Below are 22,396 nucleotides of genomic sequence, written 5' to 3'. Positions count from 1 at the left end.
TTTTGCCTCTGCTATCGGGTCATTCACTAAGTCTCCTGGTAATCTTACCATGTTACTATCTAAATAATTATCTTCATTCTCCTTTTATGTCCTACTGCCACTGATCTAATTTAGGCCTCCTGTTATTTCTTACTTGATCTATTTTTTACTGATACCCATTCCTCTAGGGTCAAAACCCTCCCATTCATCCTCTACACCGGCAGGTAATTTTTTTAACCTGTAACGAATCATTTCACTTTACTGTTCAAAATTCTTTGACTCCATAACCTATAAAATAAAATTTAAAGTCATTCATATAGAATATGTCCACCTCCTAGTAAGAAATGGCTTCAACCTATTTAGTACATCCTCCTCACAGTTTACGCTCCAACAATACTATACTTGAATTGTAATTTTCCCAAACATGCTATACTCACTCAAACCCAGTCTTCTGTGCAGTTTTCTGTATGTGAAATGGCTTCGTTCAACATGGAGTAACCCTAATCATTTGTCTCATTGCCAATGGTTCCTCTTCTGTACATCCTTTCTTGATTTCAAGCTAATTGAGGCTTTTCTTCCACAGATTCCCATGGTGGTTTAAACACACTGCCATTACAGGGCAATTATCATAGCACACCGCCACTACTTCCACATCTGTTTTACCATTAGGCTCTTCTTTGAAGAGCTATGATTTTGTTTGTTTTAACATTCCCAGTGCTAAGCACAGAGCCTCATGTGTAGTAGAGGCTGTATGTATGTATTGAATGCACACATGAATGGGAACTTGAAATGTTAAATATTTTCCCATATTAATTAAAAAGTACTATGTACTAGGATGCCCTCTGGTGATTTTTACACAGGTGAAAATGAACTACTAAAAAGAAACGTTGATCTTATGAAAGAAAAGTTAAAATCTCATGAACAGGTGAGTTTATATATTTTTATATTCAATCAAATTCCTGTAGAGCATTTGTCTTCTCAAATTAGAAAAAGGGGGGAGTTGTTCTCATTAATGAAGGCAGCCAAAATTTGGAGAGGANTCTCATTAATGAAGGCAGCCAAAATTTGGAGAGGAAATAAATATGTGTATATGTATACCAGAATTTTTAACGAATAAAAATCTTTAAAGAAATAACAATTTGAAGGACTCTAGTCTCTTTGCAGACTATAATGCACTAATATATCACTTGCCTTACTTTTTCTTTCCACCATAAAGAAATGTGACTATTTTGCTACATATTTACATATTTTTAAATTATGTTAATAGAATTTTTACTCTAGAGTATACTCTATTAATTAGCACTTTTTAAAAGTTTTTATTATAAAATAAATGAATCTTTAATCTTTCTGACTTGAGTAATCTGTTGCACTTTTATTTCATCATCCAAATGAAAGGAGGATTTTATGTGGATCACCAATTATTTATCTCCCAAAGGCTACCATACCCTCTGCTACCTTTTCTTTTCTTCCATAGGAACAGCATATGGCAGCAGTTATGAAACAGATAACACAGTGCCTAGAACATAAAAAGTGCTCAGTAAATGTCAGTTCCCACCACCCTTTGGGAGGCATATTATGATAAATTTTTTTCTCGTCTCCCAAGAGCCAACATGTCAAACTCTGGCAGACCTAAGGTTTCCAAAACTCAAATTGGATCTGTATCAAGCTTAGAACTTCAACTTGAAGGATCATTTCCAAATTCAATCTGGTCCCTCACTTGAGATAATTTAAATATCTCTGGACAATATCCCACCCTTTATTTTTCCTTTCCTTTATCCCTTTCTTTTCTTCTTTTCCATAGAAAGAGAGAGAGAGAAGGGGGAGAAATTTTTGGCTTCTTTCTCTTCTAAAATGTCAAACCATAGAATATTGCTTTGCCTAGTATACTTTAGGAATTTTCAAAGGATGGAAATTAAAGAGAAAATACCATAATCCGAGATTCAGAAGTTCTTAATTAGCATCTCTTCAAAGCAAACTAAAGATGTCCTCAATCCAATGAGAAGTCTCTAGTCCAAAATGTCCAGGCACATCCAAAACATATAGAGAACCACTCTCTAGGAAAACACTCAGGAGGTACTGAATGGCCGTGTTTGTAAGACTGGAAGAGATTTTGTAACTTGTATGCAGAGGATCCTTAAATTTTCTAAAAACAAAAACACAACATGGGGGTTTTCCCTTGCAATTTAAAGTTCCCAGAAGGCAAAGGAAAAGAAGGCAACCAAGAATAACTTGTTGGGACTTGGTCCCCTTAGAAAGAGAAAAGAATTTGATTCCTCAGAGCTGACACAGGCTAAAGTTGGGGAGAAGAAGCTAGTGAGGTACAGCCCGGCCCAAGCCCACATATGAAAGCAGCCTTTATGCCTGGAGGCTGCAGTGAAAATCCTGTCTTTCCGAATTAGTGGACGCTCTCCACTTCAGCGGTAGCCCCTTCAGGCGGCAAAATCAGTGGGGAATGAAAACACACATAGACTCGTCTCTCTCGTGGTTTCTCAGAGCAGCAAATGCCTAGGGCACCAGCAGAGTCAGGTGTAGTTTATGAAAGCCACTCCGTAGTTGCCCATCTAGAAATCTAGATACATGCATGTGAAAAGGGGCAATTTATGAGATTCACCCCTACATTCACCTGCCAAGCTTTCATCAAAGCCAACAGTTAGATAGGTTTGGCTATTGCTACAAGTCGCCAGGCAGGTTAAGTAGCCTAAGTAGGTAGCCACACTGTCTCCGCTTGAACTTATATAATCTTGGCACACGTACCTCCGTGTTTAATTACGGACATCTAACCTCCTCAATACCACTGAATATCTGTTGAAAGCTCTGAACACTTTCTGAGAAAAATGCTCAATGGTACACATGCATCCATACATGTGTCTAATTTTCATACAATTTCAGAAAGTTAGTGGATCTTCAAAAGCCCATTCACTGGGTCTAGGCTAGGAAATTTTGACTTAAATAATTCTTGTTGGCACTCTTACTCATTCAATAAATTTTATCCAGAGATAGACACTGGGAGTTGGGGATACAATGCTGAGTAAAAACCAAGTCCCTGCTTTTATGATGTTTAGTTTAGCAGCTTTTCTTGCACCTGTTGCCTTCATTAATGTACTGTTCTTAGTATCCTATTTTACTTTTATTCTTGCTGCTTTCCTTTTTCCTGCCTACATCTTTGGCCCGTGAGTGGTTTCTTTATGTAGAAACATCCCTTGGAAAAATCGTAAATTTTATCTTTGGGGGCTTTCTCTTCCAACCTGTCTCTGTATGCCCCTTAACACATTAACCCAATAATCACCTCTATGCTTCAGCAACCTAAGAAACCAATCTCAGGCGCCTGGTGAGAACTTCTCAACTCCCAAATTCATCCTTCTCTAGCCTCCTCCTCATAAAGCTAACCCTTACTATAGGTAATACTTAATCTCCTTCTGGGAATTAGGGATGTATATATAATTTTCAGAACTAGAACTTCAGGCCACATTCAAAGGATCCTATGTTACGTTAAACTTGCCAGTTATCGAACAGAACCTACTATTGGCTCTAAAGTATAGCTTTGGCTTTAATAGACATATTTTAATGCTATCGTGGCACTTATTTGTGAACGATTAACAAAATATTCTGAGCATCTATGATATGGTAAACACTGGTGATGAGGATTCAGGAAGCAAAGATAAGAAAACGTTGTCTCTAGATGGTCCCTATCTCCTTGGACCGGAAATTGATCTTTCTCAAAGCCAGTTATTCAAGTGATAAGCAATATCCTTCGCCTCTAGATATAATTACATATTAAAAATTAACATAAACTTTGGGAATTTCACCTTTCTAATTAATGGAATATTGTGTACACATATTTAATTGAGGAATGAATATATATTTTAATCTTTAGGAATATAAGAATAATATTGCCAAACTTTCGAGTGAAATGAAAATCAAAGAGGAGGGACATAAGATAGAAATAAGGAAACTTCATGAGGATATGCAGGAAAAAAGTAAGTTTTTGATTTTTAACTTACTGAATTCTAAGACATCATAAAATAATTTAAATGCATGTATAAACTTTTTTCAGTAATTGCCAGTATTCTTGAATGAACATTGCCTTGATGCATTTTAAGTTTTGTACCTTTCTATATATTTATGTGATATAAATTACAACATTTGTAAACTGGATTTATGGTTTTTGCACTTACCATTACTTAATATGAAGCAGTTAATGTCCTTATAAGATTATGGTGAAATGTATAATTAATAACTTTGACATTTATATACTCTGCTTATGGAATATTATTTCAGTAATGAAATTTTCTTCCCTCAATAAACCAGGTCTCATGAACTTATGTTGAGAGTTAACTGGTTTCATGAAAGTAATAAAAACTTTTCTTAGTATGGGCTCATAGTTATGGACAATATATGCAAAAATTTACTGGAAATGGCTAAGTCAGAATATAAACCTACATCTACAAACTGCTAGAAGAAAGCATAGAAGATAATCTTTGTGAACCTGAGTTAGCCACAACTTCTTGGAAAGAATTAAAAAGCACAAACGATAAAGGGAAAAAATTATAAATTGAACTTTATCAAAGTTACAAACTCTGTCCTTCAACACTGTTAAGTACTAGGCCCCGATCACAAAGACTGAATATGACTCAGATGCACTGGGGAAGATGGAAAATACAGTCTCTCAGCAGAGAGAAAATAAAAGCCATGACATATAGAGGGGGAGACATAGGACATGCTAGGGAATAATAGTCCATCTTCTACCTTTTCTTTCTGGAAGGGTTAGTAAGAGAAAAGCCAAAAACTGTGGCTAGGGCTGGATTCTTTGACCCCTTGAATTATAGGATTAAAAAAAATGGGAGTGATTAAAGGTTTTTGAGAAGGTGATGGCCATACTTAGAGGTATGCTTTAGGAAGACTAGCCCGGAAACAGTGTATAGGGTGTAGGGACTTGGTGATAGGGAGCCTGGACACAGAGTCCAAGTGAGGAAAAACAAGGCTTGAAACTAAGTAAGTATTGGATTGGTCCTGGATGGAGAGCCCTTATTAGTGGGGCTTGTGGATGAATTGACTCTTTTCTCCCTAAAGTTGGAAATTTCCTTGAGACTCCCATCCTGAATGACATGGTGTCTTTAATAGGAATAGAAAAGTTGAGAGGTTGGGGCGCCTGGGTAGCGCAGTTGTTAAGCGTCTGCCTGCGGCTGAGGGCATGATTCCGGCGTTCTGGATCAAGTCCCACATTGGACTCCTCCGCTGGGAGCCTGCTTCTTCCTCTCCCACTCCCACGCTGTGTTCCCTCTCTCGCTGGCTGACTCTCTGTCACATAAATAAATAAAATCTTTAAAAAAAAAAAAAAGAAAGAAAAGAAAAGAAAAGTTGAGAGGAGAGGAAATTTAATGAAACATAGATATGTGGTGTGAATATGACAGACGCCCAATCATGTGGAATAGGGCTCAGCGGGAGTCTGATATAGCTCTAAAATCATCCAGTAATTTGGAGCCCTCTGTACCTAGGAACCCCGGCTTTGTGTCCCTCTATTAAGTCTCCTATTTATTCTCTCTCTATTATACATAAAATATTTATATATTGTATATATATATTATATATAATTGATGTTTAAGAATACAAATCAGTTTGTTCAAAAGCACTTCATGGGTAATCTTTGTGTTTCAAGCAATTTGCAGGGGCTTGTCAAAAATATATAAAAGCTACCCTGCATATAAATGGTTTTTAAAATATATGTTTTTATTAATAAAATTTACTTTCTTATGGATTGTTTAAAATGTTAAGGAAACCGTTTATGAGATTTTTGAAATGTTAAAATGAATTAATTTTATTTACTTTTGTTCAGTTGAGTCAAATGAAGAAAAGCATAAAAAACTGATAGAGAAAAAGGAGGTGGAAATTTCAGAGTTAAATGCAAAGTTAAGAACTCAAGAAAAGGAAAAACAAAGCGAAATAATCAAATTACAGTTAGAGGTAAGAGTCTGCTAAATTTGAAGATGCATCCTTTAGTCTAGACCAGACTTTTTTTTTCATCACAGTGAGATAAATTTCAGTAGATAAACCCCTGGTGCGTGCGCGCGCGCGCGCGCGNAGCGAAATAATCAAATTACAGTTAGAGGTAAGAGTCTGCTAAATTTGAAGATGCATCCTTTAGTCTAGACCAGACTTTTTTTTTCATCACAGTGAGATAAATTTCAGGAGTAGATAAACCCCTGGTGCGTGCGCACGCGCGCTCGCACACACACACACACACACACACACACACACACACACACACACACACAGGCTCACTCTCCATCATACACAGTTCTCAAACATCAGACACAGCTAGCTAACCTGCCTTTCATCACTTGGCCTGAAGGTGGGACTCATCAGTCATTCAAAAGGTCCTGGTTTCCACAGAGGGTCCTGTTTCCTCTAAGACTGGGGACCTGTAACTCAAGATTTCCCCACACTTTGTAGCTGAGTCTATGCAAGCTTTATAGGACTACCATTCCAGCAGTGAAGAGAATATTTCTAATCCTTAACATTTTTCTCTCCTTAGCAGAGACTGTGGAACCCTGGTAAACCAATTAGAAATTCCTCCGGCTTTATTAAAAAGAGACAAGTTGCTCCCTAATAAACATGTGGAAAATACTTACCAGACAAACCAGATTTTTTTTTAATGTTAAAGGGAATGCAGATAGGGCATCTCAAAGGCTACAGTTCCAGTTCTAAGCTCTAAAGCCTTCTCAGGAAGTTGTTTAACCAGATGCCAGAATCTCAAAGACATGGATGTTTTGACAATATACTTGTGGGGTTTTTTGTTTTTTTTAATAATTTTTTACTATGTTATGTTAGTCACCATACAGTACATCCCTAGTTTGACAATATATTTGTTCTTAAAATTTTTTCTAGAGTCTACCCATCTCCACTTCCATCATTCTTCCATTGCTTTTCCCCAGCCTGACTCACACTTTACCTTATGTTGTCAGAATTCACCAGCTTAGTTAGCTCACTATTCGTGTTCATGGAAGTTTGTTATCTCTAGGGTGTTTGGTGAGGTACAATGGTGAAATCCGTATAATGTTTGAGCAAAGGGGGACAGATGTTGACTTGAGAGGCATTTTGCTGCTGCTACTATCTCTGGTCAAGTAGGCCTACAACCCAGAGAGGAAGGGCTGGACAGCCAAATGAGATACAGTAGGCCATGTTTCAAGATTTACCATCAATTTCTAATTCATTTATTGAAAATGTGCATTTTGTTTGCTGTCTGTGCCCTGTCACTGGTCTAGCCCAAGTTTGTTGTTTACAGTGATATACAGAACTTTCTTCACTATAGCTACCCATTTACCTCCTTAAACCAGAACACAATTTCACTAAGTTTTTTAGACCACAAAGAGGCTACACTGAACTCCACCTGAAGGGAAGAATTATAACGGAAGACTTTGTGGAACACCTGGGTGGCTCAACTGGTTAAGCATCTGCCTTTGGCTCAGGTCATGATCCCAGGGTCCTGGGATCAAGTCCCACATTAGGCTCCTTGCTCAGCAGGGAGCCTGCTTCTCCCTCTGTCTGCAGCCCCCCCCCCCGCTTGTGCTCTCTTTCTCTCTCTCTGACAAATAAGTAAAATCTAAAAAAACAAAGGGGTGGGGGGGAGATTTTGCAAAAAATAAATATGACCTGTAAGAATGACTTAATGAGAATTTTTAAACCTGACTCAGTTTAATGTCAAACCAGTAAGAGTTCAAACTAAATCAACAAAATTATATCCAAATTCTACTACTCAGCCTCAAAGATTTTTTGGAAGGGTGTATGAGTTTTTATCCCATTACTGTTGACCACACTACATTTTCTTTACAAAGGGACATTCATGATAACATGAAAATATTTTTATCCATCTTTATGTTAACTCGATTCCCAACCCTGGTTATCTAGATTCTCTACTTAATGTCTCAATAAATGATTATGTTGACCCTATCTGAGAATCTCTAAGGTACTGCCCAGGCATTTGGGACTTTTAAAAAGCTCTCTAGGTAATTTTAACATGCAGCAAGATTAATCTTGTTTGGGTGTTCTTTGCTCTTTCTTAAAAATTGTTTCTTGAAGAAAGACTTCTCTATCTTGAGTTTTACAAAGAATATACTTAAATTACAGGTTATATGTTTAAAAAATATAATGGATTATGCTTATATTTGTAGAAATAATTGTTTTTAGTTGTTTAGCTAGAATGTTCTCGATAACTTTCTTTTTAAACTTGATTCAGTTTGATGCCAAACTAGCAAGAGTTCAAACTAAATCAAAATCATATCCAGATTCTACTGTTTTGCCACAGAGTATCTACAGAAGGGTATGTGAGATTTTCTTCCATAGCTGTTGCTTAAGAATACATTTTCTTAGTCTGTTTCTATAAAAGCTATCTAGTATTTACTAACAATATACTTAACAGTTTTTCTTAAAATATATCATACAATCAGAAAGATCTTGGGTTTTGAATAATCTTTAAAAGTCACTTTAAGTTGGGGGCACCTGGATGCTCAATTAAGCATCAGACTATTGGTTTCAGCTCAGGTCATGATCTCAGGGTCATGAGATCGAGCCCTACGTTGGGCCATGTGCTCAGCATGGAGTCTGCTTGAGAGAGTCTCTCTCCCCCTTCCCCATCCCCCTCCCCGCTGAGCTGCTCACGCTCTCTCTCTCTGTAAAATAAATAAATAATTAAAACTTTAAAAGTGATCTTCAATTTAAAATAATAAATTTTAGCAGTAAATTAAACCATTAGAGAAGTTGTTTGACTCTTTGGGCCATCTAAGGAATTCTATAATATATTCTGAACTCGGGCTGACATACTATTCTGAAGTTATTTAGGCACTCAGATAATAGGTTTTTTGTTTAACTCCTCCTTAATGGTTTATAACTTCAAACTATATAAGGAGAAGGGAATGGACTAGAACAAATGGTACTAATACGTATTTTGGTATCCCTATTCCAGTTTTACTCCATAAGCCTCCTAAAAATAAGATCATAAACCTTTCAAAATAAGCTGTCTTTAAAAATATCTACTTAAGCCAGAAATGCAGTTTTTGTTGTTGTCTTATTGTTTCTTGTGTTTAATCTTACTGTTTATGAATTGCAGTACAAAGTTCTTTCTGCTTTATTTAGAAACTTCAACATCTTCAAGAAGAAAAAAACAAGGAGATTGCAGTTCTTCATAATACCATTCACGACTTAGAGCAACGCCTCTCCCTTGGCAAAGATTCTCAACTTAAACCTACTAGCAAAGGTTCTTTCCTTAAGCGTAGACGGTTTTGAGTAGGACAGCAAACTCATTAGTGGCTACTTAATTTCTTGAAAAGCAGTTGAAAATTTACTTCTGTCATTAATATAACATACCACCTAAATAATAACAATGAAAAAAAGAGAGCTTTAAACTTTTTAAATTGAGTTTATTTTAACAAATCCACATTTGGCCAATCGTGTACTACATTCTTGCTTAATAGTATTAACCATAGAGGAGTTCAGGTTTATAGGACTTGGTTTACCTATTGAACCATCATTGACTATGGAAATACTTTCTAAGCAATCAAGAGACAGACAACATTCTTTTATCTTTTCCATTACAACTTTCAAGACAGACTATCTCAACTTTAAGAGTGTGATATAATGCTAGATAAAGAAAACAAGATATAAGGGCTTCATTCATATGTGATAGTAAAAATCAAGATATGACTCTTAGACATACAAAGTATAAATGGATATTTAAAATGTAGTCCTAGCAAAATATTCATGTGTCAGTATTTCTGGAACTTAAAAGACAGAGTTCACTGAGTTCTTTAAAGGTTTAATCAGTTAAAAATGTAAGATTAAAAAGACAAAGATAATATATTTTTGAGAAATAAGTAAAGAAAAAAATGGAAAACATGTCTTTGTTGTTCTTTCTCCATTCTAAATTGCTAACTATCCAACAGAAACCCCTAGGTCATAGTTTACGTCTCTGTTCTCATTAAAGCAAGTAGAATGCTGGAAAAAGAAAAAGAAAAACATATTAACCAAATGCTGCAATCACCTTTATAATAAAATAATGAAAATATGGTTTGGGTCAAAATTTCTTTGACTTAAATTTTAAAATTTGGAAGCCAATATAATAGATTTCTCCATGTTTGTACAAATCCAGTTCTTATTTTTGGATCATTATTAATTAGGTGGCTTATAAAATGCTGGAAATGAAACTGTCTAGACTGACTTGGGGAGTATATCTTATTTAAGTATTTAGTATGAAGGTCATTTTCACATTTTGGCCTTATTTTTTCAGCTTCAATTGGTGCTGGCTTCCGTGGGCTGAAGCTGCTGACTTGCTTGTCAGGCAGCTGGAGGCAAACGTCACTGTCAGGATTCAATGACGTTCTCCTCTGCCAGAAGTCCCTGTCAGCTGCATAAAGAGGGGAGGGTTTCTTTACATTGTCAGGTGATTGCAGACCCTGTTTTTTCAAATATCAGATGTCGACAGTGTCAGCATCAGCTGCTAGGGGCCAACCCTGAAACTTTAGGCAATTTGCAGAGTAACCGATTTATACAGCCCTTTCGTCAGAGGGGCTTTTGTGGGACCGGAAGTTGTAAATTTTCACTTCCGGCTGGCATATCTCAGTTCTCAGGGTGGCCCTGTCTTTGGTGGTTCTTGAGCTTATGGTGGCGATGAAGGCCTCGAGGAGCGGGATGCTCCCGAGCCTGTTCTGCTTCTGGTTGCTGATCCTCTGAAAGCTCATCGTTCCCATGATGCGGATGCCCGTGTTTGTGATGGTGCCGGTGGTGGTGGTGGTGGTGGTGGTGGTGATGTGGCGGGGGAGCCTCTGTTGTGGTTCCCACAGTAGCCGAAGATACCATTTTACAGAAGTCTTCAGCTTCCTGGGTCTAGAACAAATTTATAATGACTTAGCCACAAATGTACAGATTTAGCAGGAGTGCACAAAAAATGATTTGTAGAACTAAAATATGTAAAATTCAAACTAGTTAATTAGTTTTGAACTGGCTCTGTTTTCCTAGCGTCCTATTCATGAGATAAAAATTTGGTATCGGTTCCAATGCCTCGACTTTTTATTAAAATTTGGTTCCCATCATACCTAATTATAAACTGCTTCTTGTGCAAAGTCTGCACCTAATCAAAGAATCCTCAAGCATCTTACAAGAGAATTAATATTAATGTTTTGCAAATAGATAAAATAGAGCATAAGACAGTTAAAATTCAACAATTCACCTAAGCTGCTATACTGGTTAAATCAACAGCAGATTTCAAATTTTCCTTATCAAGAGCATTTCCTAAATTTTTAAGAATTCTGAAGAAGAATTTGAGAGATTCATAAGGCTTAAAGAGAAAGCAAACCACTATACTTACATCTGCAGAAGCAAAACTAAATAAACTGGTTAAAGAACTGACATTGATTGCAGTAAAGTCAAACAAATATCAAATCTTAGAAGCAGCTGAACTACACGGAATCTCTCACACCTGTGTCGATCTAGTATTCTATTCAAATTTAGTGATTTATTCTGAAGCAAACTAATTTCTCTCTGATAATTCAAAAATGCCAATAAACTCTGCTCAAAATGACTAGTTTTTCCTGCCTCAGCTTATGCCAGGAAATGTTTTGAACTTCACTAGTTTTGTTACTGTGTCCCTATTGGAGGGCTGTGGGCTGCAAGGAGCAAATTCCTGCCCATCTTCCAATAAGCAAGAGATTCCATGCTGCATCAATCTAGTTAATTTGCTGCAAGTCTTTTTTTATTGTTTCGTGTGCCCACAAGTCATATGCTCAAAGCTTACGGTGTCATGTGAAACTTCTACCTAAAGTGATTTGTAGGTAAAGTTGGTGAGTCTTTGTTCTCTCAAACTGATCTTCCAAGTGTTATGGTTCATTGTTTTGAAAAGTTAAAAATTCCACTGGATTTTTGCATACAGTTATTAAATGGTACATATTTTGGTTATTTCTGAATTTTGAGAATTCAATGCAATTTTTAAAGTTTGTATTCAAATTCCAGTCAGTTAACATACAGTGTAATATTAGGTTCAGGTGTACAATGTAGTGAGTGATTCAACACTTACATACAAGACCTGGTGCTCATCACAACAAATGAATTCCTCAATCCCAGCATTTAGTTAACCCATCCCCCACACCCACCTCCGCTCTGGTAACCATCAGTTTGTTCTCTGTAGTTAAGAATCTGTTTCTGATTCTTGGTTTGCTCCCCCCGTTCTCCCCCTTTGCTCGTTTGCTCATTTCTTTCTTTTATTTTTTCCAAGTTTTTACTTAAATTCCAGCTAGTTAACATTCAGTACAATATTAGTTTCAGGTATAGAATTTAGTGATCCATCAGGTACATATAACACCCAGTGCTCATCACAAGTGCCCTCCTTAATGCCCATCACTTGTTTAACCCATCCCTCCCCCCCAACTTATTTCACTTAGCATAATACTCTCTAGCTCCATCCACGCCATCGCAAATGGCAAGATTTCACTCTTTTTTATGGCTGAGTAATATTCCATTACACACACACACACACACACACACACCCCACATCTTCCTTATCCATTCATCAATTGAGAGACACTTGGATTGTTTCCATAATTTGGTTATTATAGATAATGCTGCTATAAGCATAGGGGTGCATGTATCCTTTTGAATTAGCATTTTCATATTCTTTGGGTAAATACCCACTAGTGCAATTCCTGGATCATAGCGTAGTTCTATTTTTAACTTTTTGAGGAACCTCCATACTGTTTTCCAGAGTGGCTGCACCAGCTTGCATTCTTACCAACAGTGTAAGACGGTTCCCCTTTCTCCACATCCTCGCCAACAGCTGTTGTTTCTTGTGTTATTGATTTTAGCCATTCTGACAGTTGTGAAATGATATCTCATTGTAGTTGTGATGTGTATTTCCCTGGTGATGAGTGATGTTGAGCATCTTTTCATGGGTCTGTTGGTCATCTGTATGTCTTCTTTGGAAAAAATGTCTATTCTTGTGTTCTTCCCATTTTTTAATTAGATTATTAGGGTTATTTGCTGTTGAGTTTTTATAATTTCTTTATATATTTTGGATACTAACCCTTTATCAGATATGTCATTTGCAAATACCTTCCCCATTCCATAGGTTGCCTTTTAGTTTTGTTGATTGTTTCCTTCACTTTTGAGAATTTAATACTATAAACAATTTGATAAACTTAGTAACAATTTGATAAGTGTTTAAAATATACTACATAATGTTCTAAATGTTCAAAGATTGGTAGTAGTAGTCTAATTTCAAAAAACCAATTACTATATTTTATTGATCCTACAATGTATTTTTTTCACACTTTAATGCCTTTAAAATCAGAATGCATCCTACTGTTGATGGTGTTGTAACATTGTGTCCTACCTTTTTTTTTTTTTTTTAAATTTCAAAAAACCAATTACTATATTTTATTGATCCTACAATGTATTTTTTTCACACTTTAATGCCTTTAAAATCAGAATGCATCCTACTGTTGATGGTGTTGTAACATTGTGTCCTACCTTTTTTTTTTTTTTTTAAAGATTTTTTTATTTATTTATTTGACAGAGATAGAGACAGCCAGCGAGAGGGAACACAAGCAGGGGTAGTGGGAGAGGAAGAAGCAGGCTCATAGAGGAAGAGCCTGATGTGGGGCTCGATCCCATAATGCCGGGACCACGCCCTGAGCCGAAGGCAGACGCTTAAACCGCTGTGCCACCCAGGCGCCCCCATTGTGTCCTACCTTAACTGACAGCATTTTTTTAAATAGTACATAAGATAACGTGTCATTTAATTGATGGCATCTAAGATACAATGAAATAGGAAAATTCCAATTTGCTCTGGGATATCGGATATATATGGTATATTATTCCTATTTACAGGTGGTTCATAAATTTAAAGCATGTTATGGGAACTGTTTCTGCCTTTGTTTCAATATAACTGGGCATATTTATAATTATTAGGCACTTGCAAAAATGCAAAATATTAAAATAATCCCAGAATATGAGGAATCAACATAGATAGCATTTATTAAGGACTTAGAAGTTAGACATTGAGTTAATACTTTATTTGCATTATCTCAGTCCCCCCTCTTAAAAGCAGTAGAATAAGCTTCATAGGATTATAATGAAGATTAGAATGTGAAAAAATGATATAACTAGAGTAATTAACCTGTTGTGCTTCATAACAACTAAATTAGTTAATTAAATAATTCATTAAAAATTGAAATGGCTTTCTTTACACCTGGAAAATTCTGAAAGATGTACAGCTCACAAATAAAATTCAGAATTATTTTTAGGGGCATCTGGGTGGTTCAGGTCATGATCCCAGGGTCCTGGGATCGAGACCCACCTTGGACTCTCTGCTCAGCGGGGAGCCTGCTTCTCCCTCTCCCTCTGCCTACCACTCTGCCTACTTGTTATCCCTCTCTTTCTCTCTCTCTCTGTCAAATAAATGAATAAATAAAATCTTATGAAAAAAAGAATTATTTTTAAACCTGAGTTCAAATTCTGCCAATTTGCCCTATTAAGGAAAATTGTTCAGAATTATTCTCCTTTTCAACATGAGGGGGGGTTCTAGTTAATATAAATCAAAATCAATTCCTTGAGTATCTTTTTATAAACCATATTTAAATAGAGAGTTTCTCATAACAAGGAAGAAGTATTCTCACAGTTGTTAGGAGAGAAATATCAGTAACGAGTAGAAAATGTATTCCATTGTGAAATAAACACGGAAATTCTGGCTACAGAATGGGCAGACAGTGTTAAAGGCTTCATGGAAAAGCTGATAGTCTTATATCCTTGACAAATTAAGTAGGTATCTGGGCCCCAATTCCATTTCAGGTATTGCCATGAATAAGCTTTGCTGTCGGTATGCTCTTGTGTGAACACATTCAGGATATTACAATAATGTTATTTTATGTTGGCTGAATTCCTTGAGTGCTTTGAACATATGCCACATCATTTGGTGGTATTCGAAATATGTGATCTATGCTGATTTTTGTTTTCAAAACTCCTCCTAGAGAAAAGCAATACGGATCTTGAAAAGACGTCTTATAGTGTATGTTACATAACAGTAAGAGTATGTAATTATAAAAATTACTGTTGTAGTTTATTCTTGGTATAACCACAGAAACACTGACTAGCTAATTGGTCTTAAAACAACACTAACTTATTTAGATAGCTCTTAAAAGATTTTCTCTTTTCTCCCAGTAAAAATAATTGAGAAAAATAAAATACCATGAGAGAGCAGTTTCCACATTTCTCTTCACAGTAAGCAATCTTAATGGCTTCTTCGACATACGGGAAAGTTAGGAAGGAGTAAGGCAAACCAAGGTGATGCACGAGACGGCCACATCTAAAAACAAAAGGACAAACGCACTATCATTACAATATTTTCTGTACAGTGAGCGTACGTAAGCAGTTTAGCATAGGTATTATTGGTTTAATGGTCTTATAACAAAGTCCCACCCATTCACAACTTCAGTAAATTTCCTTGAATGGGGTCTTGGATGAGCTCCCTGGCACTGAATACCAGCTTCAGTCACAGCAAGACCACAGTGGAGTCTAATACTAGCATTTCAAAGTGTTATAGATAATGCCACTAATAATATCAAAACTACGTAGTTTAGTCACTGTGACTTAGTCAAATACAATTTGGTAAGAGACATAAATTCTGCCAATGCCCAAACCGCTGACTTATCATCAACTGGCTCTGCAAATCACATGAGGTTTTCATAACTACTACGGCAGCACTAATTCCACACAACGAAAAATCACAGCATGACAAAAAAGATCCTCGTGTCTTGGCCAGTAACCCATTTATTTAAAAAATATATCTGATGCAACAAAAATTTCAGCATAATGAAAAAAATGGAATTACAATACTTGGTTTTCTCAGAAATGGTGGAGTTGAAATGTCCTTCTTGCCCACATTTTACCCAGGATATATGATATTATGTGAATATCAAAGAGCTACACTTTGCAACTATCTAAATTAGAAGGTTGCATCCAAAAAGAATACATACTATTAAAAATAGAGTAAAATGAAGTAGGGCTTAGGCCTACACAGACTCTGGCTCACCATTTCTGAAGAATCCAAAGAAAACAGCATCAACTACTCATGTTGGTCATATCAAAGAACGTGAGCATCGAGGTTCCCCCAAATACAAATGTTTTAATCACTCAAGGAACCAAAAGCAGATTTATGCAGATTAGACCTAAGTGAGTAACACACTTTATGGTTCAGAAATCCAGGTATGTTGCTTTTAAACTTGATCAGATTAGAGATAACCAAGTGCTCTGCGAAGTACAGTCATTCATCTGCAAAATCTGCAGGTTAGAGTGCACAGGATATACAAATTGCTCCTTCTTTTTCAGAATGCCAATCTACTGGGGGGGAAAGTATAGTCAATTTTCTGTATTTCCCTACTAGAATGGTGAATTCTTTTGCACAAAAGGAAGTCATTTCAAAAACATAAAACCAAATATTTTAAAGTGCTCACTCTATCTGGTAATAAAACAAAAGAGGTGTCTTATTTTAAATCACTTCCTTTTAAACTAAATGCAAGGCAGGTTATATTTTAATTTGGGGGGTGTGTGTGTACACACCTGTCATACACGAGGAAGTCATCCTTTTTCCCATTTAAGAGCGTCCAGACATCTGTTTGGTTTTCTTCTTGTTGATAAACAGGAATATGCTCTGAAACCTTATTTTTAAGATGCATATATTTTAATTGAGAAGGAAGTCCTTGATGATTAACAACCACATAAGAGATGTTCAAGTATCCTTCTTTCTCCAGTTTTACTCGCAGGTCTTCCAATCTATATTTGGGAAAAATACAAAAAAAGGAATAATCTCGTTTAATTTATTTGTGACTTCTCTCTCCTCACTATTTTTTACATGAAACTTTTTTACTATTTTTTACTTATATCGCTTCTTTATATTGTTGTAAAAAACTAAAACTTATGTTTTTTCTTTTTTTTAATGTTTTTTTATTACATTATGTTAGTCACCATACAGTACATCCCTGGTTTCTGATGCAAGGTTTGATGATTCATTAAAACTTATGTTTTTTCAATTATTGATGGAGGACTTGTGCTCAGTTAAAACCTTATGCTAAGTAATTGCACAAGCAATAGCTCATTTGGTCCTCAAATTAATTCTACAAAGCATGTATTTTTTAATCCATCTGACAGAGAATTCTACCCAATAAATATTTACTGAATAACCCAACAAATATAAATATATTTGTTACACATATAATTTATATCTACATATATATATATTTGTGAAATGACACAAGACTTTCAGTGGCAAGTCTGGTGTTGATTCTATTCCAGCAAAGCCCTCTCATTTGCTTCCTTCCTCTGTCAAAATAACTAACACATTTGCAGGATTACATTTTAGAACATTTCATTACATAAGTATTGCAGGTTTAGTAGGACATTATAAAATACAGGTCCACAAAATGAAGAAAATTTTTCTATAATCCCAGGAAAACCACTATAAATATTTTGGTGTATATCCTCCTGGTATGCTTTCTTCTAACATGTTTTATGCAAACACATCTAGTTTTTCTAAAAATGTGATTTAATAAACACCGCTTTTCCATTTCTATGTTTATTGTATGCATGTGTGTATGAAGTCCATAGCTGTGGCCTGGAGCAATCCCGGGGCACAGAGAGACGCACCTGGATGCCTGCAGAATGCACAGGTATCAGCTGGCTTGAAGAAGAGCGACCACGGTCACGGACCCACCCGAGTTCAGCATTGGACTTTGATCCCTTATGCTCCAGGCTGGAGGTTGCTTGCAGAAGGAGCTTTGTCCCTGGCTCTCTGTTCCTCCCCAGGGGAGGAGACAGAGAGCCAGGGCAAGCCCCAAGCTTCTCCACATCACTGGGGTTGTCCTGTAAAAGAGGAAACCTTTCTGTCATCTTTACAAGCAATTTCACAGTCATAACCAGGAACTGCTATTAAATCCAGCCAGTGCAGTTCCCCTTCCTATCAGCAGCCAACCCCAGGGATTCTATCCCAGTGTTGCTGGGCTGTGTTGTTGGGCCTCACCTCCCTGCTCCAAATCTTAATCCCCTTCCCAGAAGGGGTTAAAAAATCAGCCAGAGGCAGGGGAGTTGTCAAAGCATCTGTTAACTACCTGGCTTGGCAGGAAAATTTAGTAAGTAAGTTTTTAGTAAGTGTGCTACGTGCTATGGAGATCTGCCTGAACAGGCAGCCAAGTACTCGTTAGGAGAAGATAAAGGTTTAGAAAAATTTTGAGACTGCGGCTTCTATAACCAAATAACATTCTGCAAACATTATTTCATTTTATTGAGATGCGGGGCACCCTGGTGTCTCAGTCTGTTAAGCGGTTAAGGGTCTGCCTTGGGCTCAGGTCATGATCCCATGCTGCTTTCTACCCTCCACCAGTCTAAGAAAGGAAAGGGTAAGCAGGGCATTCTGTACAGAAAGGAGAAGAGCCAGCATGAAAGAGAACGCAGGAAGAAAGGAGGCGGCAGTGAGGGCAATTTGCCAACATGAAGGCGGCTCAGGGGGGCCCTTAGCTCTGCAGGTTCAAGCATTCTGTATTGCTAAGTCTCTGGGGTATGGCTCCCTTTTGTTCCTCTTCTTCTTTAAAGTCTAGCCCTATGTTAAATAAGGGATTTGAATCTTTTCAGGTATAAAACTGCCTGCCAAAATGTTAACTACCACATCCAAGATAAATATACCATTCCAAACTTATTGCAATTTACACTCCGTCTAGCTATTGGCTACCTTGACTTTCAGGAAGTTTCTGTGACTAGATGGCAAGCTCTTGGGTAAAAAGATGCCCCCTCTAGTAGAAAAGTTCAGTATCTGACCAGAAATATCCCCAAACTAAGGCTAACTCTCCCAGCAGAGAGGTACACATAACACAGGGAATCTGCACAGAGGTAGTAAAAATAAGAAACCCATTCAGCAGAGATGAGCAGAAAAAGAAAAATCCACCCAGGAACAGGCTCATTCTTACACAGAAGTCTGTGGAGAGAGATCAGGATGACGTTCTAGAACAGCGAAGCTGGCACACTTTCAGGCACTAATCTGGCACAAAAAAGTAAAAGTACTTTTGGGGAGGCAGGGGAGGGAAAGAAGGTGGGAGCTAATGACAAGTTACCTAGAGTGAGCCCAGAATTAAGATGGGTGTAGAAAGGCTAAAATCAGATTGACTGGGGCTCTGGCACACTGGGAGACATAGACAGAATTTTTAAAAACTGGACTAACTTTCACATCATTTAAGACCACAAAATTCCTACCTATATAGGGTATTTTGATAAGAGCCTAACTAAATAAAAGAGGGAAATTAAGTGATTTATTAAGGCCATCCCAACTATTCTAATATTTTTAAGATTCTAATATTTTAAAATAGAGGATATATCTGGACTAAATCTAGGGAATTTCTTTAGGATGGTATTTATATTGATGGCATAGTTACCCTTATTATAGCTACCACTCATGGAGCTTTTACAGAACTCTACATGGCTGGAGCTAAACACTTCTCTATACCCTGTCAGTTAATCCTTACAACTGCGTGACCCACATCCCCTTCTGCAGCTCAGGAAACCATGGCTGAAAGTCCACACAGGTAGTAAATCACAAAAGAGACTGGATTCAAACCAGTTCTGCTAAATCCAAACCATGACCTCTTAGCTATTAGATAAATTACCTTTAACAACCACAGTAGCCAGGGTTTTATTTGTTTATGCCCGAGGACGGCAAAGAGAACATCAAAATAATTCAAGCTGTTTTGTTTCTTACTAGAATGGAAGAAGATCCCCTACTTTCTACAATATAATTTCCGTAATTACAGAATTTTAGAATCTTCAGCATAAATTCAGCACTTGGTATCCTCACTTCACCATATACATACCCTTTCAAGGGGCTAAATAGTAAATATAAATGAAAAGACGTTTTCCCTTATGTCCCTCACTTAGTTTTTTGATGAAAAAAGACATAAAACCATTGGCAGAGGGTAGTGGATTACGGAGTTCACACAAATTTTCTTCTATTGTATAATCAATAGGCTGTTCAACTTTGTTCTCTTAAGATCATTTTTGGCATAATAAACATTTGATTATAGCTATAGCTATCAGATAGCTATGTAAAAATAATGAAGATAAATTACTCAATTGGTATTATTGGAAGCTGTTGAAAGTAGTTGTAAATTTCACTAATCCCACCACTTTGCAATCACGAAACTAGATATTTGGCCACTTGCAGGCTTACATCTGTTTTAAATTCTCCATTAAAAGGCAAAATATGCAGAAAATTTCTCCCTGAACTTCAGGCTGGCATCTGAGGGTCCTTCCTCATTCACCTGAAAGTACTCGCTCACTTGCACACTGCAAAACCTTGCATTTCACCACAGGCCACCTGGGTTTTAACTCTTTGAAGGGCGACCACTTCCGCATAGTGGACAGACCCTGCTCCCCCCACCCCCCTAGCCCAGCTCTTGTGTTGTATTTTGTTTTGTTTTCTGAAACTGCTCACAGTATCCCTGGACATTTCTACAGCACTGCAGAATGGCCATATCTCGGTCTCCGCCCTTCAAACCCAGGGGCTGATTCTTCCAGAGTTCTCACTCTGCATTTCAGCGGGAGAGAGTTAAGCTCGAACACAGAATATCGCCTCTGTAACAACACAACTCTTTGCAGAGCAACTGCGATGGATTTCTCCAGCCTCCCCTGCTCCCATCCTTGTCCAGCAGACAGGGCAGAAATCAGCAGGGACTGCCTCCTACCCACAGCAGAACCTCACCTACCCCACCCAATTCCAGAATCTTTGTTTTCTTTCTTTTGTATTATTTTTATTTTATTTACCCATCTCCCCTTTTAAAACTCTGTCCTAAGGACAAAAACATTTTATCAGACTCGAAATCAAATTATTTATCAAACTCTAAAAGAATCAGATATTGGAAAACACAAAGTTCCTACTTACTCAACCCCTTGGGAGCAGCCAGCTTCCTCTCTCTTTGCTCAACTCTGCGGCTCCTGGAAGCCACAGCCAGAAGCCCTGATATTTATAGCCCTGTTGTTTACCTCTCTCCAGCGAGAGTCCAAAGTTCATTGCCCGCTCTGGCTTTGACATTGCAAGCTGAGCAAACCCCTGAACACATCTTCATAAACAAAAGAAAGTAGCAAGTGCTGCCAAGCATAAAATGGGGAGAAAGTTTTTTTGCAATTACTGATTTATTCCCTATCCTTTTTAGTCACCCCAGTATCTAGGATTTAATGGTACAGTCGGGGGCGGGAGGAAGGGCTAAGGGTAAAAGGGCCTCCAAGTATGTTCTTTTTCAAACTATAATAGGGAAAAACATTTGCTGAGCCAGCAAGTGAAGCTGCTGCTTTTTAAAAAAGAAAAAAAAATGGGGGTTTTTTTGTTTGTTTTTTTCCTTCTGCTCTGTTGTGGCCAGGTTAGCCGAAACCAGACTGCGTGAGCTTTCTTAGAAAAGTCACCTGCTGTTTCAGAACTTTCTGGTCTCCTGTGGTTACAGACCTGCTTGGATTGTTTTGCTATGTTTAAAACTTGGATCTGTGTGGGATCTTACAGGACCTCTGTGGTCATTGAAGGAAAGGTACAAGAAACCAGACCTCCCAGCTGAGCGAAACCAAGCCTCACAGTCTCATCACAGATGTCCCCTTCCTCGGAAGGCCTGTGCATCCCACAGAATTTTTTAAGAACTGAATGTGAAATATTTACAAATATAAGTAGCATACCAGTAAAAGTGTCTAGTGGTAGTAGCTGGGCATGGAAAAGGGTATAGAAATTTCAAATTTTTCACAAATTAAATTGAAAATCCTTACTCCTTCAGAAAGGGGTAAATTTTTCCTACTGACTGCTACATGTGAGCACGCCATGGTGTATAAGGTAAGGAGTACTGTCAAATGACGTCATCCCCGCATAGTGATGGCTTTCAAGTAAGCCTTGTCTTGACTATGAATGCATTTTGTCCAAACAAACCCCTATTGACTGTTGTGTGCCGGGTACGTTTTATCACGTGACCGTAAATACAAAGAGGTTCAGATGTTAGCCTTACCACAAAGAAACATCAAATTAGAAGCTTGACTTGAAAGCCAAATTCTGTTTACTCACACTAAGCAGTAGGTACTAAACATTTTGGGTTCGAGATCCCTTTGAGAAATGCTTAATTTCTCCCCAGGAAAAAAAAAATGCAAATATACAAACCCACTTTTTGAAAGAATCTTGTAAAAAATCTTTGCATAAAGCAGATAGTCCCCTGGTAGCTCATTTCCCAAATTATAGGAATAGTCATCTGGGGTCTGTCTGCAGCAGGAAATCCAGTATTTTCCTGTCACCTCCTTTCTTTACAAGTGGCTTAGCAGCTGCCTCCTGCCCCAAAAGTTTCCCCCCGCCCAAGTGTGCACCTGGCTGCTAAGT

General features: G+C 37.4%; 2 protein-coding genes across 5 annotated transcripts in view; one reads left to right on the top strand and one right to left on the bottom strand.

Moving 5' to 3' along the window:
- The window catches only part of CCDC152 (coiled-coil domain containing 152), a 24,233-nt gene extending 14,485 nt beyond the window's left edge, over nt 1–9,748 (top strand). For all 4 annotated transcript variants that reach the window (XM_034656961.1, XM_034656960.1, XM_034656963.1 and 1 more), the window contains exons 5-9: nt 840–904; nt 3,854–3,956; nt 5,813–5,940; nt 8,213–8,296; nt 9,109–9,748. In XM_034656961.1, the coding sequence (XP_034512852.1) occupies nt 840–904; nt 3,854–3,956; nt 5,813–5,940; nt 8,213–8,296; nt 9,109–9,258 (530 nt within the window). In that variant the 3' untranslated portion in view covers nt 9,259–9,748. The remainder of the gene's footprint in view (nt 1–839; nt 905–3,853; nt 3,957–5,812; nt 5,941–8,212; nt 8,297–9,108) is intronic.
- SELENOP (selenoprotein P) lies at nt 9,376–21,089 on the bottom strand. Its single transcript, XM_002921714.3, has 5 exons — nt 20,936–21,089; nt 17,659–17,874; nt 16,576–16,788; nt 15,205–15,322; nt 9,376–10,854 (listed from the first exon to the last, which is right to left on the bottom strand). Exons 2-5 carry the CDS (start codon nt 17,859–17,861, stop codon nt 10,234–10,236), a joined length of 1,155 nt encoding a protein of 384 aa, XP_002921760.4. The 5' UTR covers nt 17,862–17,874; nt 20,936–21,089; the 3' UTR covers nt 9,376–10,233.
- Nucleotides 21,090–22,396: the final 1,307 nt, after the last annotated feature.

Source organism: Ailuropoda melanoleuca, chromosome 3 (genome assembly GCF_002007445.2).
Source record: "Ailuropoda melanoleuca isolate Jingjing chromosome 3, ASM200744v2, whole genome shotgun sequence".
Lineage (NCBI taxonomy): Eukaryota > Metazoa > Chordata > Mammalia > Carnivora > Ursidae > Ailuropoda > Ailuropoda melanoleuca.
The sequence above is the reverse complement of the archived record's forward strand: the minus strand, read 5'-3'. Positions and strand labels throughout refer to the sequence as shown.